The 20,838-nt window shown below is 40.6% G+C and overlaps 2 protein-coding genes across 4 annotated transcripts in view; both read left to right on the top strand.

The window, feature by feature from the left end:
* The window catches only part of senp7 (SUMO specific peptidase 7), a 23,096-nt gene extending 12,625 nt beyond the window's left edge, over window positions 1-10,471 (top strand). The window contains exons 8-23 of one of the 3 annotated variants that reach the window (XM_088416141.1): window positions 118-448; window positions 3,467-3,621; window positions 4,080-4,208; window positions 4,360-4,393; window positions 6,246-6,467; window positions 6,554-7,008; window positions 7,335-7,462; window positions 7,569-7,685; window positions 7,773-7,889; window positions 7,962-8,057; window positions 9,052-9,236; window positions 9,315-9,349; window positions 9,477-9,520; window positions 9,590-9,658; window positions 9,727-9,877; window positions 10,063-10,471. In XM_088416141.1, the coding sequence (XP_088272267.1) occupies window positions 118-448; window positions 3,467-3,621; window positions 4,080-4,208; window positions 4,360-4,393; window positions 6,246-6,467; window positions 6,554-7,008; window positions 7,335-7,462; window positions 7,569-7,685; window positions 7,773-7,889; window positions 7,962-8,057; window positions 9,052-9,236; window positions 9,315-9,349; window positions 9,477-9,520; window positions 9,590-9,658; window positions 9,727-9,877; window positions 10,063-10,134 (2,340 nt within the window). In that variant the 3' untranslated portion in view covers window positions 10,135-10,471. Of the gene's footprint in view, window positions 1-117; window positions 449-3,466; window positions 3,622-4,079; window positions 4,209-4,359; window positions 4,394-6,245; window positions 6,468-6,553; window positions 7,009-7,334; window positions 7,463-7,568; window positions 7,686-7,772; window positions 7,890-7,961; window positions 8,058-9,051; window positions 9,237-9,314; window positions 9,350-9,476; window positions 9,521-9,589; window positions 9,659-9,726; window positions 9,878-10,002 lie in introns of all 3 variants that reach the window. The other 2 variants (XM_088416140.1, XM_088416139.1) reach the window with 2 other exon arrangements.
* A 901-nt stretch (window positions 10,472-11,372) lies between these two features.
* The window catches only part of impg2a (interphotoreceptor matrix proteoglycan 2a), a 28,005-nt gene continuing 18,539 nt past the window's right edge, over window positions 11,373-20,838 (top strand). Inside the window, exons 1-10 of the mRNA XM_088416082.1 lie at window positions 11,373-11,652; window positions 11,722-11,952; window positions 12,350-12,516; window positions 13,640-13,665; window positions 13,761-13,793; window positions 14,655-14,704; window positions 14,792-14,850; window positions 15,642-15,797; window positions 16,349-16,407; window positions 16,538-16,558. Coding sequence (XP_088272208.1) covers window positions 11,589-11,652; window positions 11,722-11,952; window positions 12,350-12,516; window positions 13,640-13,665; window positions 13,761-13,793; window positions 14,655-14,704; window positions 14,792-14,850; window positions 15,642-15,797; window positions 16,349-16,407; window positions 16,538-16,558 — 866 coding nt within the window. The 5' untranslated portion in view covers window positions 11,373-11,588. The remainder of the gene's footprint in view (window positions 11,653-11,721; window positions 11,953-12,349; window positions 12,517-13,639; window positions 13,666-13,760; window positions 13,794-14,654; window positions 14,705-14,791; window positions 14,851-15,641; window positions 15,798-16,348; window positions 16,408-16,537; window positions 16,559-20,838) is intronic.

Genomic DNA, 20,838 nt, shown 5'->3' with positions numbered 1-20,838 from the left:
TTGCTTCTTGAAATGTTGAATCAGTAACGTCTACACAATTGACTGTTATTAATTATGAATGATTGTCAATCTTCAAGAGCAATTCGACACTCAAAAGCTGTCTGTATTATCTGTTAGCAGAAAAGGAAAAGAAGTGCAAGCAAATGGCCCAAGTGTAATGGAACAAGCAGCCCAAAATGCCAACGAGAAAGCGTGCTCCGCCTTACTGGGGATGCTGGACGTAATGGAGGACTGGCCCCAATTAGTCTGGTAGAACCCGGAGAAGACTGTGATGCTGACAACACAGACAACTGTGATGTGGACAACGCAGACAGTAACATAGAGCTGTCCTCTCTGGTGGCGGTTGGCAGAGCGGTTGCCGATCCCAATTTGGAGTCGGCGGATGTCATTGGTTGCAGGCCTTTGTCTGCAAAACACGATTCTACCCAAACAGTCTATGAAGAGCCAAGTGAGTAGGTACAGGAAGGATGAAGCTTCTTTCCAGGGCAGACAATCTACAGTGAAATCATTCGGTCATTCGGTTAGAACTGTTAAAAAGTCCTCTAACACGTCCTCTACAGTATTGTACATACAATTATTGTTGTTTTTTTTTTTTTTTTAATTTAGTATAGAATGTGTAGGACTTTATTGAAACTAAAATACCTACTGTAGTGCAAGACAGTCACCACCTCTAAAGTTTATTAAAGTATACCTAAGGTGCTCAAAAAAAAAAAATGCTGGTATTTCAAGGAAAAACTGCATTCAAACATTTTCCCCGCTGCTGGTTGTATTAAAGCAAGCTTTAAACAGTTTGTGGTGGTTATTTGTCAAGACAATATGCGCACAGCCAACTTTGCCAGGATCGTGTGGAAGGTAAAAACATCTGTCAACAAGGCTCTGCCACATCTCTACCTCTTCTTGGCAAGTATGGCTGTGTGCGTATTGTCTGTGCATATAATTATCTCAAGAATTTTTAAACTTGCTTTAATACAACCATTGAAACAAACCATTTTGGGATGCAGTTTTTATTGTTAAATCATGTACGTGATTGTACACTTAAAATTTCAATGACCAGTTCAGTGTGTACCCCACCTCTCAATCGTTTTATTTCAAGTGCAAAATCACCATGGTGCATTGTCTCATTACACTTAATAACGTTAAGAACATAAGATTAAAACACTTAGAGAAACAAAATGCAGAGAAAAAAAACAGGTAAATGGCAATAAAACAAGATAATGACAAAACCGTTACATGCTATATTGGGTTTGACCAAAGTCAGCGGGGATAGGCTCTAACACATGCGACCCAATTGAGCATAATTATAACAGAGAAATAATGTTTGGTTTCCATTCTTTTTTTTTGTTGTTTGTCCTTCTCAACCATTGGCCAAACATTACATACTGAAAGTATTCATAGTGCTTCACTTTTTCCACACTTTGTTATCTTACAGCCTTGTTCTAAATTGTATCAAAGTAATATTATCTAAAGATTCTACACAATTTCTTACATAATTACTGCAGGGACAAGTTGGGCGTTTTTAACATCAAAAGACACATGGCTGTGAATGTTATTTTCTGACTATTGACATTTTTTGAATTCACAGCCTTTTTACTATGAAGCTCAAAATTGAGCTCAGTTGCATTCTTTTTCCACTGATCATCCTCGAGATGTTTCTTGAGGCGCAAATCTGGGGAAGGATGCAGAACAACAAAACAATCCCCAATGAGCACAGTAACCCCCATTATTTGTAAACAGAAGACGTTTGGAACCACCAGGACTCTTCACAGAGCTTCCCAGCTCTCGAAGCGATTGGGGGAGAAGGGCTTACATCAGAGAGGTGACCAAAAACCTGATGGTCACTCTCAGAGATCCAGTGTTCCTCTGTGGTGAGAAAAGAGCCTTCCAGAAGGACAACCGTCTCTGTCATCCACCAATCAGGCCTGAATGGTACAATGGCCAGATGAAAGCCACTTCTTAGTAAAAGAATCATATCAGCTCATCTGGATTTTGTCAAAAAGCACCTGGACCATGAGAAACAAAACTATCCTGACGAGACAAAGATTGCACTCTAGTGTGAATACCCAGCATCATGTTGGGACAAAACGGATAACGCTCATCGCCAGGCATGGTGGTAGCAGCATCATGCTATGGGGATGTTTTTCATCAAAAGGATCTTGCAGACTAGCCAGGATATACTGGATGAAAACCTACACTTGACCGCTCTTGACCTCAGACTGGGGGAAGGTTTATTTTTCAGCAGGACAACAACCCGGAACACGCAGCCAAGATCTCAAAAGATTGGTTTCAGAACAACTCTGTGAATATCCTGGAGTGGTCCAGCCAGAGCCCACATTTGAATCCGATTGAACATCTCTGGAAAAATCTTAAAATGGTTGTAATTAGTCATCTCCCATTCAACCTGATGGTGTGTGAGAAACAGGGCAAAAAAGAATGGGCAGAACTACCTGTAGATAGGTGTGCTAAGCTTCTCATCACATTAATATGACAAGGCTGGAATTGATGCCAAAGGTGTGAACAAAGTATTAAACAATTATTAGACACTTCGTATGAATGCATTCAATATTTTTTTTCATAATGTCATAATGTGGTATTATGTTTAGAATTTTGAGATTAAAGATGAATAAAGTTTAGAAGGAGACAGTAACGACAACAAGGAAAAAGTGAAGCCTTGAGAATACTTTCTGGATGCACTGTACACTCAATTCTTGGATGACGGCAGTTATATTTGATCCACAAATTTAGATAAACAAAATGTGTTATTTATAAATAGAAGAAAAACGTCAAGCACAACTTGTGCACTGCGATTGATTGACAACCAGTCCACGGTGTCCCTCGCCTACTGCTGGGATAGGCACCAAGTAGCCACTGACCCTAATGAGGATAAGTGGCTTCAGCTAATGGGTGAATGGACAATTTGAGCAATATTGTTACTGCAGTGACAATCCATCCATTTTCTAGAGGAAAGATTTGCAGGCTTGCTGGTGCCTGCCTGTCCCAGCTGACTTCAGGCAGTAGGTGGGGGACACCCTGAACTGGTTGCCAGACCATTTCAGGGCACGCCGAAACCATTCATGCACCCAATCACACCTAAGGTGTGTCACAGTGTCAATATATATGCATAAACCTTCGCACAAAATGAGATTGATTTCTACTTTTGCTAGTACAAATCCCCTCTCCTTTTACTATATGCATAGGAAAACCACCCTCCTTTGTGGGGGTTACATTCCTGAACATCTCTCAATCAAATAATAGCTTTGCATTGCCTCTGAAAACAACATTTACGTTTCCTCACAAAAACTTTGCTTTGCAAGAACATCCAACATTACAAAAAGAATTTCTCTCCCAGGTTTTTAATTCTCTTCCATGTCACCTTGGAGGCTCTGTCCATAAGCTTTAATGGCTTTTCCCCCTTATTTTTTTTTCTTGTTTATCATCAATTCAATGTTTTTTCCCCCTTTGCTTTCAGTTGTTCTGTCCAGTGATGATGAAGAGAGTGGGGATGTTATTCGACGCAGAGTTAGAGGTGTTCACACACTCTCCTCGGCAAGAGAGATAGGAGCCAGGCACCAGAATTTGTCACAAGAAATTGGGTCCAAAGAACCCGACAGCCAGAATGTAGAGGTAGGCTCATTATCTCGTTCTCTATTTGATGAAAATGTATCCGGAATGGTGCCACACTGACTAGATCTAGAAATTGCAGTTCCCCCCAAAATCTAGAATAAGAATGTTTAAATGCCACCAAACAATCACTAAATAGAGCATTTTAACTGTGTTTAGCTTAATCTATGAAGGCCATATTTTAGACTTAAAAAAAATTAAAGCTTTTAAGTTGAAAGGCCAGAAATATGGTTTCAAGCTCAAAGGGAGCTGAATGCACGTTTTATGAGATTTGTCCAGCAGAGGGAGCTAGATAAAGTAGACTGCATTACTTCATTTTTTACTCAACTGTATATTGATCGTGTAATGTAATTCCTGATGGCTCATACACTTCTCCTTTGTTTAAAATCGTCCTCTCGTGTACTCTGCCTATGTTATTTTGGTACTGTAATGTGTATGTAACTGCATGTTTACGTTTTCAGGTGTTGAATGTAGTCGTAGGAGAGCAAGGGTCAGCTTCTCCGACCAGCATCAACAGCTCTTGTCTGAGTGTGGCCTTCACCTCCATGTACTGTGGAGGTTACCAAGGGGAAGCAAATGGAAGCCTCCTGGTAAATGACCCCCCCCCCCCCCCCCCCCCCAATGCACACACGCAAACACACACACACACACACATACATATTCAAAACAAAACACATTGACATCACTTTTTGAAGGAAATGACCAGGATGTAAATATACTTCTTTTTTCCATTCTTGACAGGTACTGAACCAAAAAATCTTCATACCGCTGAAAGGTAATGATGATGTTGCTGTTGCCAAGTATAGCGCTAGGGCTCTCGCAAACTACATGGTGTTGAGACTTCGAAAGCTTGAACTCCCAAATTCCATGTTACTTGAAGACCATAAAATTGTGACTTTTCTGCTAATAAGTGGTGCGCCACAATATCTGGTCAGTAAGTGAATTGTCCACATAATAAATATTCTTTTCACAGTAGATAAATCCTTCCAGCGCAGGGAACAAATGTTGAGCTGCAATTAGCTTTATATGACAGAAGCTCTTCTTTCAGTAGCCTGCAAATTAAACATTGCATTACTCATAAGAGACCAGAAAACTCACATTTACCAAGTGCTCGTGTGTGGTCAAAATACAATGCTGATTTTTGGCAGAAAGAAAGCCTGATTACTGATCCAACGGCTGATAATAATAATAATAATAATAATAATAATAATAATAATAATAATAATAAAAAAAGAATGACAGCATTTGTTTCCTTCAAATGCTTCAATATGTGCCAGTTAAAGCAGATTTTTAAGATTCACTGGTATTACTACTGTTATTATTACTATTCCCCACAAATAGCAGGTCTCATCAGTTAATACCGTAATTCCCCAGATTCCCCAGTCTGCTCGTTTTTTTTTTTTGAAAATGCTATAACAACCTCAGCTAACGAGCTGCTGTTAGCTGCAACTCAGGCACTGGCCGCTAACAGCCAACTGACTTCTGCTCTCAAACTCGTTGCATTACTGTAAAAACCTTAAGACGACATCAGTTATGAATGTGAATCTGGACGTCAAAATTGGGCTTATATGACTGACGGGTGGAATCTACCTCAAATGTCATTGAAAAAAAAATCTTTTAAAGGTATTGTTTATAGGATGAACCCATACCTTTGGCCTTCATTTAGAGGGTAAAAAGTGTGCCCCCTCATATATATTTATATGGTACAAAATTTAATGATTGATGGCACATGTGCCTTTTAAATTGCTAAGTATACAACAAGTCAATAGTTAAAATAGCCAGTGAACATTTTTGGCCAATTTTGGAAAGGCCTTAGTTGACTGTGTTAATATGCTGGTCTGCCGGACCCTAATATAGACAATGGTTTCAGAAAGTATTCACGGCTCTTCACTTTTTCCACATTTTGTCGTGTTACTGCCGTATTCCAAACTTAAACTAATCCCTACCTCAAAATTCAACATATAATACCCCATTATCAGTGTGAAAAGGTTTTTTATGACGTTTTAAAAAAAACATTGTTTGAATTCACAACCTGAGCTCAGGTACATCCTTTTTCCATTGATCATTTTTGTAATATGTCGACAGCTTAATTCACCACCCAGGGTAAGTTCATTTGATTGGACATGATTTTAGAAAGGCACTCACCTGTCTATTTCATGTCCCACAATTGACTGTGCACGTCAAGACCACAATCACCATGCATGGAGTCAAAGAAATTGTCTGTAGACCTGGGAGACAAAATTGTCTGGAGACACAAAAGTCTATGGTAGGATACAGAATTTTTTTTGCTGCTTTGAAGGTCCCAATTAGAATAGTGGCATCCGTTACTCAGCTGAGCACTTGAACCCCCACAAATTAATAAAATTTGGAATGAGACTGTATGATAACATCTGGAAAAAGTGAAGAGTTATGAATACTCTCCAGAAGCACGGTATACTGAACATACATACACATACAGAAAAAGTCAAAAGGCCAAGAGCATCCGTAATCTATGTAAAAAGAGTAATAGCACATCAAATTTTGAGAGCTGAGAAAATGATGGCTCTGGGAGTTCTAGTGTTGAGGGTATATTAATTAATCATATGAGGTAGTGTGCTAAGAAAATTCTGTTTTCCTCTCACTTTCAGACTCAAGCCAACAGCTCGGCGTGACATTGACGTTAGAGCGCAGCACGCTGAGGAGGTACAGCGTTTGGGAGTTGGAGGAACTGGAATCCAGAGGGCTCTGCTGGGCATCTAGTGCTGAACCTTGTCCGATCCTTTTGTTTATTCTGAAGCAAAAATCCGCAGTGACTGTGCAGAGGGATCTTTTCGGCCTATGTATGCCAGACGCCGCACCACTTAGCACTGGTACTACATCCGAAAGGCTTGCACAATCCCTGCCTGTTCTGAACAACGCTCCCAAGTTTCTGATGTTTTTTTTTCCCCCCCAATAGGAAAACCTAGCCCATTCCTTGTGCTGACTCTCAAGGACCCTCTGCTGGGCACGGAGGAGGCTCTATTGCACTCTCTCTTGGAATTAGGATGTCTAAACGATCTGTCAAATGACAAAATTCATACAGAGGAGCTCGATCTGAATAACTACTTCAGTCCAGTTCTTTCCATGGACCAATGTTTAGAGCTGATAAAATCAAGCGGCCGAGACCCCTTCTTGCTCCAGATGCTAGGCTTGGACACAGATGCTTCGACATTGGAATCGGACCGACGTAGTTCATGCTCTGATTCGGACGTGGATGCACCGAAGGAGACGGCCCCAGAGGCGGAACTTTCGCTATTGCTGGACTTGACTGAGTTGCGAACCTTCCTTGGTCAGGTGACAACTCCCACGCAAGACCAGGAGACAGAGCTGGATCTTGGAGTGCAACCAGACGAGGAACAGACGAGCCAAGGGGTACGATTGCGCTGTCATATTTTTTTCTGCGCATATATCTGTATTTTTGACATTATTACTTTCAGCGGGAAAAAATGACTTAGTAAGCATGATTACATTATTACCTGAAGTATGACTGCTCATCAATTACAATCAGCAGTCGATAGCTCATTTCATTGATACTAATATTGATACACACACACACACACACACGCGCGCATTAAAGAAGCCAGTTTGAACACTGTCAAGTCACATGAAAAAGCTGAAATAAAATGTGGAGTCCTATGTCTTCTGGGCAGCATTAAGAGGTTTACAGTGAAAGATGACATACTGCTCTTGTGCAACAGGAGGACAAAACAGCAGGTACCCCTCTATACACACTGTGCCGGCGTAGAACTCAATGTGCGTACACAGTGACCATGTGTCAACCGGATTCCACTTGGGTAAAATACAAACATCAGGGTCTGTCCCACCGGTAAGTCCTCAGAATGTATAAATAACGTTATAATAACGATCATTTAACTCGTTTTTGGGTCTTTCACCTCTATACAAGTGTTTCGTTGGTGGCTGTCCATCCATAGGTTGATCCAGTTTCCTCCACCGCCTCTCAAAGGTGGAATCACAGTAACAATGGAAGATCTGCAGTGTCTCGACAGCGGCCAGTACCTCAATGATGTCATCATCGACTTTTACCTCAAGTGAGTGTAATGACGACTACAAAACAACGCGACTTCAGTCTGTGTGCTTTGCTCTCTTGGCGTGAACGTGGCGTGCTCTCGATTTAGATACCTCCTCCAGAACTCGCTGCAGGATGTTGTCGACCGCTCGCACATCTTCAGCAGCTTCTTCTACAAGCAGCTTACTCGCAGGGACAATGCCAGCGAAGGCAATGCCACAGAATCGTAAGTCTCTTTATTTCAATGGGCAAAAGGATTTAAAAAGAGTTTTATTCATTTTGCCCCTTTCATGCTTAGCTGTCAGAGGCAGAAGCGCTACCAGAGAGTGAAGACATGGACGCGCCACGTGGACATCTTTCAAAAGGACTTCCTATTTGTGCCTGTCAATCAAGAGTAAGATAACATGCATGCACAGACGTGGTAGAATAAATTTGCAAAGATAATCCATAAAGGTCACAAGACATCGTCAAAATGCACTTTGAAACAGGCATTGCAGCCTTCAAAGTGCTGCGCGTGTTATTAGTCATGCAATAACTCACACAGTGAAGACATTTATGTAACAAATTAAACAACAAAACAATAAAGAATAAATAATACCATATAAATTAAAAATAGAAAATAAAAACATGATAAAGTAAAACTGTGGCGAGTCTCATGCTGAGTCAAAAGACAAAGAATACAAACGTGGCGTTTGAGGAGTTTTTAAAGCTGGACTGGGAGGGAGCTGGCCTGACATTTAATGGGAGGTCATTCCAAAGGGAAAGCCCAGCTACAGAAAAGGCTTGACTGGCTTTTGAGTTTCTTTGGCACTTCCAGTAGCATCTGGTCCGCAGACCTAAGGCTGCGGGCAAGTGTGTGTGGGGGATGAGGAGGGAGGCAAGGTAAGGTGGGGGCGAGACCGTTTTAACGATTTGTAAACATTTGCAGGGAGGTCCGAATTGGAGTTTGGTGTTCGCTCCTTCGAGCACTAGTTAGGGGGGGGATCAGTAACATTTTGGACCAACTGGAGCCATTCAAGCAAGGGCTGGCTGATTCCAAAATTGCATTACAGTAATCCAGTGCTTCTCAATTATATTTTGCCAAGCCCACCCTAGGAAAGACAAAATTTTTGCATCAAAGTGCTTGAAACAACATAAAAAAAAAATGAAAATTCGTATTTTATTCAGCAATTCGGAGCTACAATGTATGTTCTCGCAAATGTAGGAAGAAACCAAACTACCTTGAGTTAATCCGCAGAGGCATGGGGCGAACATGAAAACTCCACATAAGGCAGGAGCCAGAATCAAACCCATGAACTCTGCATGTGAGGCAAAGGTCTGGTTTTTGATGGCAGTCTGCCACTGTGCCGCTCCGCTGATAGTCATGTTTTTGTATTTTTATTTTGAAGAGCTCATTGGTATCTGGTGGTCATTTGCTTTCCTGGACTGGAGGAGACCAGGTTGGAGCCCTGGACAGAAGGTTGCCACAACGGGATGGATGAGTCACCTGATAAAGAGGAAGCTGAAGGCTCAAATGATGAGACGGCGGCGGCGATCAAGCTTAGCCACGGCGACAGTGTGGACACGAAATCCGGTGTGTTACATTAAATGCAACGGTTATCTGTTTCACCTGAATGAATGCAAATCATCAGATTTATTTCACGCCTTCTAGGAAAAGAGCCAAGTAAATCCTCTACTAGTCAAGTGGTGAGTCAGAAGAAAATACTTCCTTTAGTTCATTCTTTCTCATATGGTGACACATGTGTCTTGTACTTTGAAAAAATGATTCAGATAGTTTACCTCTGCAATGACGATTATTTTACTTCTCTAATAGAATTGCACTGAAAAAACCTGCCATCGGAAGCTTGTTTCAAAGAGGTTAGTGGACAGAAAATGCTTGCCTCACTCCATTTCAACTCAACACACTTTTTTTTTTCCTCTCTTCAGGCCTTGCATTCTCATCATGGACTCTCTCAAGTTGTCTCTTCACGAGCGCATCTTTAAACTGTTGCGAGAGTGAGTCAACCAACAACGTAGCTGCGTGTGCGTTTTAGGAAGGCGCTCACGCAGTTTTGTCCCGTCAGGTACCTGCAATCGGAATGGGAAGCACGACGCGGCTCGCCGCGCGACTTTGGTCCTGACCACATGACAAGTTCCCACTGTCAGGTTCCTCTACAGGACAACAGCAGCGACTGTGGTCTCTACTTGTTGCAGTATGTGGAGAGCTTTCTCAAGGTAGTCAGCATCTTCATTGTTTTGCAGTGGGTGATTTTGATTTTTTTTTTTAGCAGTACACATCTAATGAGTATTAGCGCCCCCAAATTAGATGGCTGATGTAATACTGTGTTTTGTGCTTGGAGGACCCGGTGGTGCACTTCGATTTGCCACTACACCTTCAACGATGGTTTCCGCGCCGACAGGTTCGCAGGAAGCGAGACGAAATCCGCGATCTGGTGCTGCAGCTGTACCGACAGCAAATGAACACAAAGTGAGGGTCCAGCGGGAAGGATGTGGACCCCCCAGAAATCAGCATCGCTCATACTGAGCATTTTGGCCTAAACTCTTCTCGTTGCGGACCTTGTGACTATCGGCTGATGGCCTGCTCCTTTTCAACTGAAATGTACATTGTCTTTTGTCTGTTTTTGTTCACCCTAGAGATTTTTTTATAGAAGTGTATACTATTATTTGCAACTTATTTTTGATAAATATTCGATGATGCTCCTTATTTAATTTGTACACCAATTCACATGTGAACGAGAAAGCGTGTTCAGAAGCGTTGGAAATTTCCTAATGTTTGTTTGACATATAAATTGTTCTTATTAGAATTCATTTGAAGTTTTTATTCATTCTGACCTAGCGTTTCACTACAAGTGACTGACAAAACCCATTGTAATAATACTAATGCGAAGACCACGCCCTCTTCATTAATCTAGGTTGGGTTTTTTTTTTTTGGACCCTAGGGGCTCGTGACCGTCAGAGATGTCATTTCTAGATTCTAAAAAAAGGCTTGTGAAACAAAGTTAAGTGGTTTAGTTGCAGTTGTTTTGTCTGCTAAACAGATTAGTCAGTATGTAGACAAAATAGTGTTGATTCTTACTAGCTTGTTTACATTACAATGCCAGTCTTTCTAATCTGTTCAAAGGTTGACAGCATTTGTCTCTCCTACCCTCTCAATGTGACTCGTAATTCCCAATCGTTCCACGCGGCCACCGTGGCCCACGTGGCTAAAATTGCGCCGGTCACGGTCCCCGTTTTTGTTTTAATCAGAGATTAAAATTAGAAACAGCTGAGTCATAGTTGCAGGACTTCACATGTAGTCCCCAGGCTTCCTTGGACAAAGGAACACGCAGCTCGGAACAATGACACCATAGCAAAGCTAACTCATTGAGCACTGAGGTGGTTTGAGTCTTCAACCTAACATGCGTGTATTTGGAATATATAAGGAAACTCGAATACCGCAAGAAAATCCCCTCAAAGTGCCAGTCGTGTAAAGTGCACAGATTCATTTAGACAGATTTTTTTTTCTTTTCTTTTTTTTTTTTTTTAATTGGACAGTTATAATAGTCACTTGAAAAGAAATGAGTTTAACACCAGCGGTAGACTTGTGCGTCAGTGGTCGTCTGTACATGTTTCGTCCAGCAGCACTAAGCACCTTCTCCTTTCCCCCAGTCGCTCCAGTAACTCCGCTAAAAGGCTTAGATTACACAGGATTAGCATGTTCAAAGATCTTCTCTCCCATCTGCCCATCTACCTTGAGCCAGGAAGTGTCTTGTGAGCACCATGCCACCGCGTCGCCGTTGTCTTTGCAGGAAAACAAGTGGTCGCTTGCTCCAGGGGTGGTGACCTCCTTCTGCACTGGGAGACTTCTGAACTATGCCAACTTTGAGGACATCATTGCAAAGCCCAAGTGGAAGTGCTGGTTTCAGGATCTAAACAAGGATTTAAAATGTCCAACTTGTGGAGATGTATTTTATTGACTCTGGTGCTCATGTTTTTGCAACTGAGGACAGGTATGTATGACTTCATTCTAGGATATCCTCCAAAAGTTAAGCCTGATGTATTCTGGGTGCCTCCGCCAGACGCCACTATGGAAGGATCCTCCATGGGTCCGCTGGAGGTACCGCTCGGCAGCGAAGCGGCGGCGTTCCAGCGTGTGCTTCGAGTGTCCGACGTCATGGTGTCCCGAGGAAGTCGTGTGGCTCTGTCCAGACGTAAACGCAACATCCTCTTCCCGAGCGGAGTCAAGCTGTGCGCGCAGGAGAGCGCCAAGCAGGTGGTGGCACACCACCTGAGTTTCTTCTATCTCAGAGGTAAGTCCATTCTTTGTTCTCCTTTCACCACTTTTCCAATTTGTTAACTATTCCTCAAATATTCTTATTTGTCACATTTATCTGCAAAAAAAAAAAAAAAACAAGCAAAAAAAAAAAACTTGTCAGTTGAGTTGTACTAAATCTTTCTCTTGAGATCGGCAGAAATATCTTTCAAGACTTGCAGCGGACTCGTGGCATAATAGTTCTCAACCTGATTGTCAAATTAACAGTTTCTACTCAAAGTAAATGATCACCACTTTGGGATTTTGGGGAGAAGATGTTTTAGATTTGGAGCCTAAGGTGGCAGAAGGAAACGTGAGGTTGTAATGTACGCTTGAGGCGACCGCTCTCTTGTAGTATTGATTTGGTTGCTGGCTTGTGTTCCCCATGTGTCTAGTGTGCCAGGAGACTGTGTGGGAGGCTTTTAAAATTTTCTGGGACCGCCTTCCTGAGCAGGAGGAGTACCAGAGCTGGATGAATCAGTGCCAGGAAGGGGTGGTGACGGTGCGAGACATTGGCACCTACTTCAGCCAATCGGAGGAGCATGAAGGAGTGGTCAAAAAGGTGTGTAGAAAAATCAACGTTGATATATTATCATTAGAAAATGCCAAACTATAAATGAATGAAATTAACTGACCAAGAGTGATTAAAAATGAACTCAGGCTGTGTACAAATCAATGGGGGTTCTAATTGAGATTCTTGTGAATGTGGAAAAGCTATCAGCAAATCCAAATTCCCCAATTTGAAACTGGACAAATATTTGACTATAACTGACTATTGACAGAACTAAATGCAATGGTGAGCTCAGCATGTGCACGTCAAAGCTCACAAATGAAGGAAATGCTATGTTGAGTCAGAGAGACGGCCGTGCAAAAACGGCTTTCAATACCACCACGTCACTGATTCTTGCAGGAAAAGTATGGCTTCACGTATAAGCTGCCCTGGCGTCTCGGCAATTAGGTTATGCAAGCTGTTATAAAGCACACTTTAATATAGTACAACAAAATGACATTTGGAGTGAGTTTTTCTTTATTAAACATTTATATAGTTTTCCTTCTGACGCAGGTACACTTTAGGCAACGGATATTTTAATACAAACTGCAGCAGCACAGATAGACACAATTACATTTTTACTCTGGAGTCCGAGTCGACTTAAAAGACAAATATTTATCTATATCTAACAGACATATATTTGTCAACCTCTGTGAAAAATGATTTATTTGCACCTTACCAAATCATTTTAAGTAGTTGTGGAACTACTTCATTTATCTCTGCATGACTGCTGGTTAAGTTGTGCAAATTGTGACTGAAGCAAAGTGCTGTTTTTGTACTCCATTACATTACAATGGGGGTTCTAATTGAGATTTGCGTGAATGTGGAAAAGCTATCAACCATTCAAAATGGCCCTCCTGTACAAATTCTGCTTGTTATCAAGCTCAAGCTTTCATGATGTAAGTGGCCTTACGCGCAAAGGACCAGCAGTCTTGAGTGGACTGATCCAGGCAGAGTTTCTAGAAGTGGGCAGAAGCAAGTATAAGCACATTAGCATCCACTGTCAGTCTCCTTGGAGGATTCTTGACCTCCGTCAATCCTTTCGGTGCTTTCGGTTGACACAGTACAACAACAAACTCAGCGGGAGGTTAATTCCACTTTCCTAACCTTTTCTTCTTCTTCCACACGCTTGCAGAAAATGTCCGTGCCCGGCTTGAAAAGGTAAATCCTCTCAATCATTCGTCAGCATCGAAATATTGTGTGTTGTGTCTTTATTGATGTATGTATTGCTTGCCTCCCCCTCCAATAACGTATAGTGAACCCACCAGGTCTGGACACCATACATGCGGGTAAGGTCACATGACTTCCCATCATTACTTTTTGCGCTTTTTACTTCTGAAGCCATCACTACTGCCAATCACCCAGTCAGACATTCACGGCCCACAGTCACTTTAAAACAACCTAATATTATAGAGCAATATTCAATTATTATAGAGTTATTAGTTGTGTAATTCTTACTTATTTGCTCAAAAAAGATGCAACTCACCACAATATTTTCATAGAAATTGTATTTAAATTATGGACATAGAAAATGGATGGAATGGTGATGTTAGTAACATTGAGAGGAAATTTTGACCCAACAAGCTGTTTGATTTCTTTTTTATCTTTTTGACTTTCAATATGCCACGCTTTCCCTTTTAAATGAATGACAAAGAAAGGTCGAGAGGTACACCCTATAAGTGTCTTAATTTAGCCCATGTCAGGCTCATTTACTGCCATTCAAAACTGGAAATATTGTCAATTTTGGACGTATTGAAAACCCATTGTTTTATAATGCTTTTCTCCCAATTTTTGCATTAATCCTTTCTAAGGCAACTCGCGAACAGGTGCAATAGAGATTTTTGTGTTGACACCCCAAAACCACCAGATTGCGCTAGCGGCCAATTTATGACATTTGCGAACCTTTCAATTACTTTGTTGATTGGCTTAGCTTGAACTCCCATCATGCAAAAGTCTTCAGAAGTCATAATACTCTAATTATGACATAATAAATCAAAACCCTGAAAACATCCAACAAATGGAATTGATGACAACGTTTGGATCAATCTAATAGTTTTATTTGAAGTTGAAGTTAATCTACTTCTATTGCTACTCTTACTACTTCCATCCAAATTACTTTTAATTTAGCCACATTTTGTTGTTATTTTTAGTACCCCAGCTCCTGACGTGATGATCAACGCCGAAGTTCCTCCCAAACAAGGTGAGCATCTCTTCAAAAGAAGGCATACATTTGTTGTAATTATGAAATGATCACGATAATATGGTTACTGTGATATCAACCATTTAGAAGACATGGAAGGGACTGTGAAAGTGGAGGAAGCAGCTGTCCTTGTGCCAGAAATGGAGGTGGGTCCAAATGTGAATTCTGCTGATATTTTACCATGTTACTTAAAGTAGATTTTACAGTCGTTTTTCCAAGGACCCCCATTGCAAATGTTTGCGGAAACAAAAAAAATTAAGCCAAACATAAGTGCTCTTTTTATTTAGCAACATATTCAATTTGACAACAAGTATATTTGTTACTTTTCAGTTATTCTGAAGTTTGAAAAATAAAAATTGAAAATTGCATGCCTCTTTATAACAAATGGCAAAAGGTTGCTGCCAGTTATTTGGTCAAAAGCAGAATTAGCTTTGCTGGCTTCATTGCCTCGTTAGCAAGCAAACACGAAAAGCATTTTGACAAATTTAAAATGTATTACATTTTAAAAAATATATTAAACCGGTTGAATTGGTTGCGTTCCTGAAGAGCCATGAATACGTTCACAATTTAATCTAAAATAAAATGAAATGAACACATGTACATTTTTTTTTTTTTTTTTGATTTGTCGCTCCAAATGTTACAGTGGCTTCTATCTCGGTAGACTGGCAGCGCACTATCACTGCACTATCAACAGTGGCCAGAGGCGGCGCTAAAAACGGACTAAAGCGAACAAGGCACAAATCTGTAACTGTTATAATATCAACTTAAAATTAGTATAGTATAACACCGATTTGATTCCTGGTCAGTGCACCCATCCCCAACCATTGTGCCAAACAAAATCATACAAGTAACTCTTTGAGGCGAACCGCGACAAGGTAAAGCCGAAGGTGACTTCTTCTACGTATTTATTTGACTTTTCTTGCCCACAATTTCACAGCTGGACAACGACATTCCTGTAGAGCCAGTAGCTGCGGGCGTGTTGGAGCAAGTGGTAGAATTGAGCATCCTTCTCACAGGAGTCATGTACGACGATGACTTGGGCGACCCGCACTCACTCCACTATCAGACGCTCAGCAGACAGCTTGCTCAGAAGGTCCAAAACACACACGCACTCTCTTGAGTTAGTGGCAGACGGCACAATAGAATGTCAAATAGCCTTAATTTTTTTTAAAAAGCTAATGGTGCACCTTATAATCAGGTGCGCCTTATATATGGATCAATATTGAGATTGGGATTCATAGATGGGGAAGGAAGTGATGAAGTAAGCTTTACCTGTTTTTTTTGTGTGTTTACAGTTGAACAAGGTTGGTCATATTGACATTGAGTTATTATGTTATTGAAGGTTTAGCGTTATTATTTGAGTTATTATTATTATTACTTTGAGTATTACTATATTGTGATTGAAAAAGTTTTAAAATATGTCATTAATTGAGGGTGCGCCTTATAATCAAGTGCACCTTATATATGGGAAACGTTTTAAAATATGTCATTAATTGAGGGTGCGCCTTATTGTGCGGGAAATACGGTACATTTGTAATTAAGTTGAAATGAGCTCATTATTTCAGTTTTTTTTGTGAGCACTGTATGAAACGAGTATGTGAGTGTGTGTTAAAACAGAATAAGTAACAAAATGCATTTTTGTAGATTGAGGACGCTCTGTTGGGCCTTCCTGGTTTTAAGAGCGTATCTGTGATGGACTTCAGGTGAGTTTTCTCTCACATCGCTTAATCCCATCTCATCCCATTTGCATTGGTTCCATTTTATGTTTCCTGCCATATACACCCTGCGCAAGTGATGCTCCTTTGAAACAGCGTTTTCCTTTTTTTCATGGAGGCCTCACAAGGACCTGCAAGGGTGAGTCTGCCTGCTTTCACCTTGAACGGCACCTAAAAAAACACACCCTCATAGTTCCTAAGCCTGTAGATCCTCATCAGGGTTTCTGTGTGTGTGCGTAGGTGTGACTGTGCGCGTGTGTGTTGCTGAGAGAGCGTGCACGTGTTTCCTACGACTCGGTCGCTGCTTGCGCTAATGGTCTTACCAGGGTTCAGTCACCTGTTAAGGTGGATCAGCAGAGTTGGCAGTGAGAATGATTATTAGAGCTTTAGCACCTGAAGACGAGGACTTAAAGAAAGAAATGACGCTCAGGCGTTCATTTTCACAGGAAATCAAAGATATAGTCTGTTCCAGAGCCAAACTGTGACCATACAGAAACCTTTCTCAACCACGCCGGCAATGTCTTAACTGTTAAAATGAGTGTAGAACATAATGTAATTATGTTACATAATGTAACATAATGCAAATAATGTAGGCTTTTTTCACTAAGTCTTCAACAGACCAAAAAATAGCACGCGCTTACTTATGTCAGCTAGCTATTAACATTTGTGAATCCTCCTGCACCACCTAGTGCCGTGGATGTGCAATTGCCCCACGCAGCAAAAGCAAAACCTGTTTCTTGTGAAGCAAAGGACTGCTCTATCTCAAGGCGAAAAACATATTACTGACTCAACCTAAGGCTTGCACTAGCAGCCAACATTAAAGATGCCACAAGCTTTTTTTTTCCACCCAAAATAACTTGCTTTATTCTTGTCACCATTGCTCCTATTGGATGTGCGATCTGATGTGACTAAATTAAAATTTGAGCATCACTGGCACAAACAGGTGGGTTGCACCTTAGCTGATGTTAGCAGAGGCACTGCTCAGTGTCACAACTAATGAGTCACTAGCCTGTAAATCTTGGCTTCTGGCAGCTAATTGTAGCGGTGGCACAGAAATGAAGCGGAATCTTGGCTCATGAACGCACCAAAATTTTCCAAGAAGTATTGTCTTCGTATTCACTCTATGCATCTGTTCAAAACATTTTCGACATAGGTGTGGAAGGCTAAGTTCTGGTTTTTCTCATGTTTTATGAACATCACTGGCTCCGTGCGTCACACAATAATGATACTGTGTTTTTTTTATGGCTGTGCAGATCGATCTAAGCAGCCATAGAACCGATACCAAAGTGAGTTTGTATTTTGTTAACTCTTTCGGTGCCAAGCGTTATCGGAAAAGGCAACCTCTAGAGTGCAAGTGTATTTGGCATCTTTCAAGGCCAACAGAATGTTGTGCGCTATGCCTATGTAAACCTGGGTGGTGTCATATGAAAGATTGATTTCCATCTCTTAGAATTACAGGTATGTAATATAGTACATGTGTTATATGTATGGACACACTGTCATCCAATAGTTACAGTTATCACTACAGTGCTCAATTGGCTTAATATTAGATAAGCACTAATCAAGAGTGTCAGCTAACCTATAGGAAAAGACATATTTGATGCGAATTTTATCATTTATTATAGGGCTGCACAATTTCTCCAAAATAATAATCACGATTATTTTCGTCAATATTGAAATCACTATTATTCATCATGTTTGGTCAAATTATTACTTTTTTTTTAAACAAGCAGTATATAAACAAGGCTTCAAGGCTTGATACTTAAAAATTACAATGGACTAAAATAAATAATAATTAAAACAAATTCACACCCAAGACATGGCAAAAACGTGGCACACAGGGTAACGCAGATAAGTTACTTGCTGAGTGCAGACCAATAAAAAAAGCCTACTTAGAACCAAGCACATTATTTACTTTTATGCAAATTTTAATCAAATAGTGGTCAAAATGTTATTTTCGGCCATTTCAAACAAATTTATTTCAATTTTTTGCCAATGGAATTTTTCAAAATGGGTCTCAATTGACTGCTACCACCGTATATATTAGGAATCAGGTGAGAAACTCAATACCATTTCACACTGGTAAATAGTAAGGTGAGTAAAGCAGAGGCTTTTGTCAAGCAAACATGTGGCAAACATGGCCTCCTGGTGGTAGGATGACAAAGTACTTGAGTTGACATGTCGGGTAGCCGGCTTTTTAAATGTTAATATCGCCGAAGATCAGCTTAATTAATAGTGGCAGCCAATATTGCGTATAAGTATAGAATATTCTAATATAGCATTCAAGAATAGCTCAATTCGAAAAAATTATTATTGCCTCGATATGTGAACGTTTCCAAATTCCAAAATAAGTTATGTTCATTCTGTGGTCCCACTGACTCAGATGTTTTTTACCCTGTGAAATATATGAAGATAAAATAGTGCTAATGTGAGCGCATGTTGACGTGGTACACGTATTTTTGCTCAAACACCGTTAGCGAGTCCTCCTCTTTGAATCAGACGGACAAAAACATTTCACTGCGGTGATGTCACCAAAGCCGCGTGACTTGTATTGAAGCAGAAGTAAAGAGTAAATCAGTGTCTCAGCTGCGTGCAAAGTAGGTCAGAGTGGACAACTCCCAGTAGTCATCCTCGGCTGATAAATGACTTTTTCCTCTCCAAAGCCTCTTTGGCCATGTCCCGCGCCGTTAGCACGATATTGATTGTTGTGCCGTCTCGGCCCGTAGCGCCGCCCGGGCGGGAGTCGATTGGACGAGTCATCCATCACGGCTGAACGATGAACAACTCTTTTAACAGTCTTCAGCATTTTCTGTCACATGATGAGACACCTGACTGCCGTTGCGTGGTATTTGTTTCAGCAAAAACTCTATTGGTTTTTCTGCATAATTCTGGGACAGGTTCGTGTGCCAACTCACGTGGGATGTTGAAGGGGGGAATGGCTTAAAATGTTTGGGATTGTCTATTAAGCCTTTTTTGGGGTGTTGTGGGTGTGGCCTACTATACTACATGGATTAAAAAGGTGTGGAATGGCTATACTATATTTAGGGGGGGATTGGGGGTAGTGAGCTTACCCTGGTGGGATGTTAAACGGGCTTTAAAAAGTTTATGAATGGCTGTATTTAGCTGTTGACTGGTGTGTGTGTGTGTGTTTGTGTGTGTGTGTGTGTGAATTTGTGTGTCAAACTCCTTTTTTATCGTGCGCCACATTACAGTTAAAGTTTCTGTCAGAGGGCCGGCATGATTTTGAAGTCATAAATTTTAAGTGTTTGTCACACATTTACCTAGTTTTGAAATTAGAATCTAGTAAAATCTGTTCAAAAGAGAGATTGGGAAGCAAAAATGCTTGTTTTTTCCCCCCCTCAAATTTGTAAAAGTTTAATACAACTTGCAAATTTGGTGTTTTAGCCAGAAACATGAAGTCAAATCAGCATTTTGCGGGCCACATAAAATGTTGATGATCTGGCCCCCGGGCCTTGAGTTTGAAACCTGTGGTATAGAAGACGGAATATACCTTGCATACGTAGTTTTAGATTTTTCTTTGTAGGGTTTTTCTTCTCATGCAGTAATACCAAAATAAATAAAGGTGAAAAGGTGAAAGTTTTATTGTTCTTCCGCACATTCGGCGAGAGCTTTATAATGTGAAGCCTCGTTAAAATACACAACGTGATAAAGGCTGTACTGACCCCTATCAATAAGCGCAAATCATCTTTAATTGTGTTTTTTTGTTTGTTTGTTTTTTTGACGCTTCACATAAAGTGCACATTGAAGGTTTTATCTGTGCATTTAACATTAATTACTTCATTTGTCTAAACAATATGCGCTTTCCATCAATCTCGAAAAGCTTACAGACCGTAATTACCCTTGAATAGTGCACCGCCTGTTTATTATGTGCACCCCAGAATGTCCAAGTCAGATTTTTCCAAATGCCTGTGCCCGTGCATTATACACATTCACCAAGACTTTTCACTCAATTTGGCTCTGAATTTCAGCATTTGCTTGTATAGTAAATCAAATGTAAGCCGTGTTTAGGCACCATTCCTAGTGTTGGAAATTGCAATTCTTCATACGTTTACTTTAGTGACATAGTTTTGAAATTATTACACGTGAGCACTGTAAAGTGATTCGATGTCATGTAATATGGATGGTGCAAAGAGTTCTTTATGGTTTTCTGTTCATTTTGACTAGAACATTCTTAATAATTTGTATGCCTATTTATATTGGTGCAATCTTTCCCTTAATTTTCTGTTCAATTTAATAATTTCTTTATAATTTTATGAGCCAATGTACAGGTATAAATGTGCTCTATACATGGGGAAAAATTGTATTTTTAGAAGAATGACGAGGTGAATATACTTTGATATTTTACTTCTGGCTTTTGGTCCATCAAGTCTCTTATGTATACAGTACCTAATAATCAAA

This window comes from Hippichthys cyanospilos, chromosome 5 (assembly GCF_059441005.1).
Source record: "Hippichthys cyanospilos isolate Australia breed blue-spotted pipefish chromosome 5, RoL_Hcya_1.0, whole genome shotgun sequence".
NCBI lineage: Eukaryota > Metazoa > Chordata > Actinopteri > Syngnathiformes > Syngnathidae > Hippichthys > Hippichthys cyanospilos.
The sequence above is the reverse complement of the archived record's forward strand: the minus strand, read 5'-3'. Positions and strand labels throughout refer to the sequence as shown.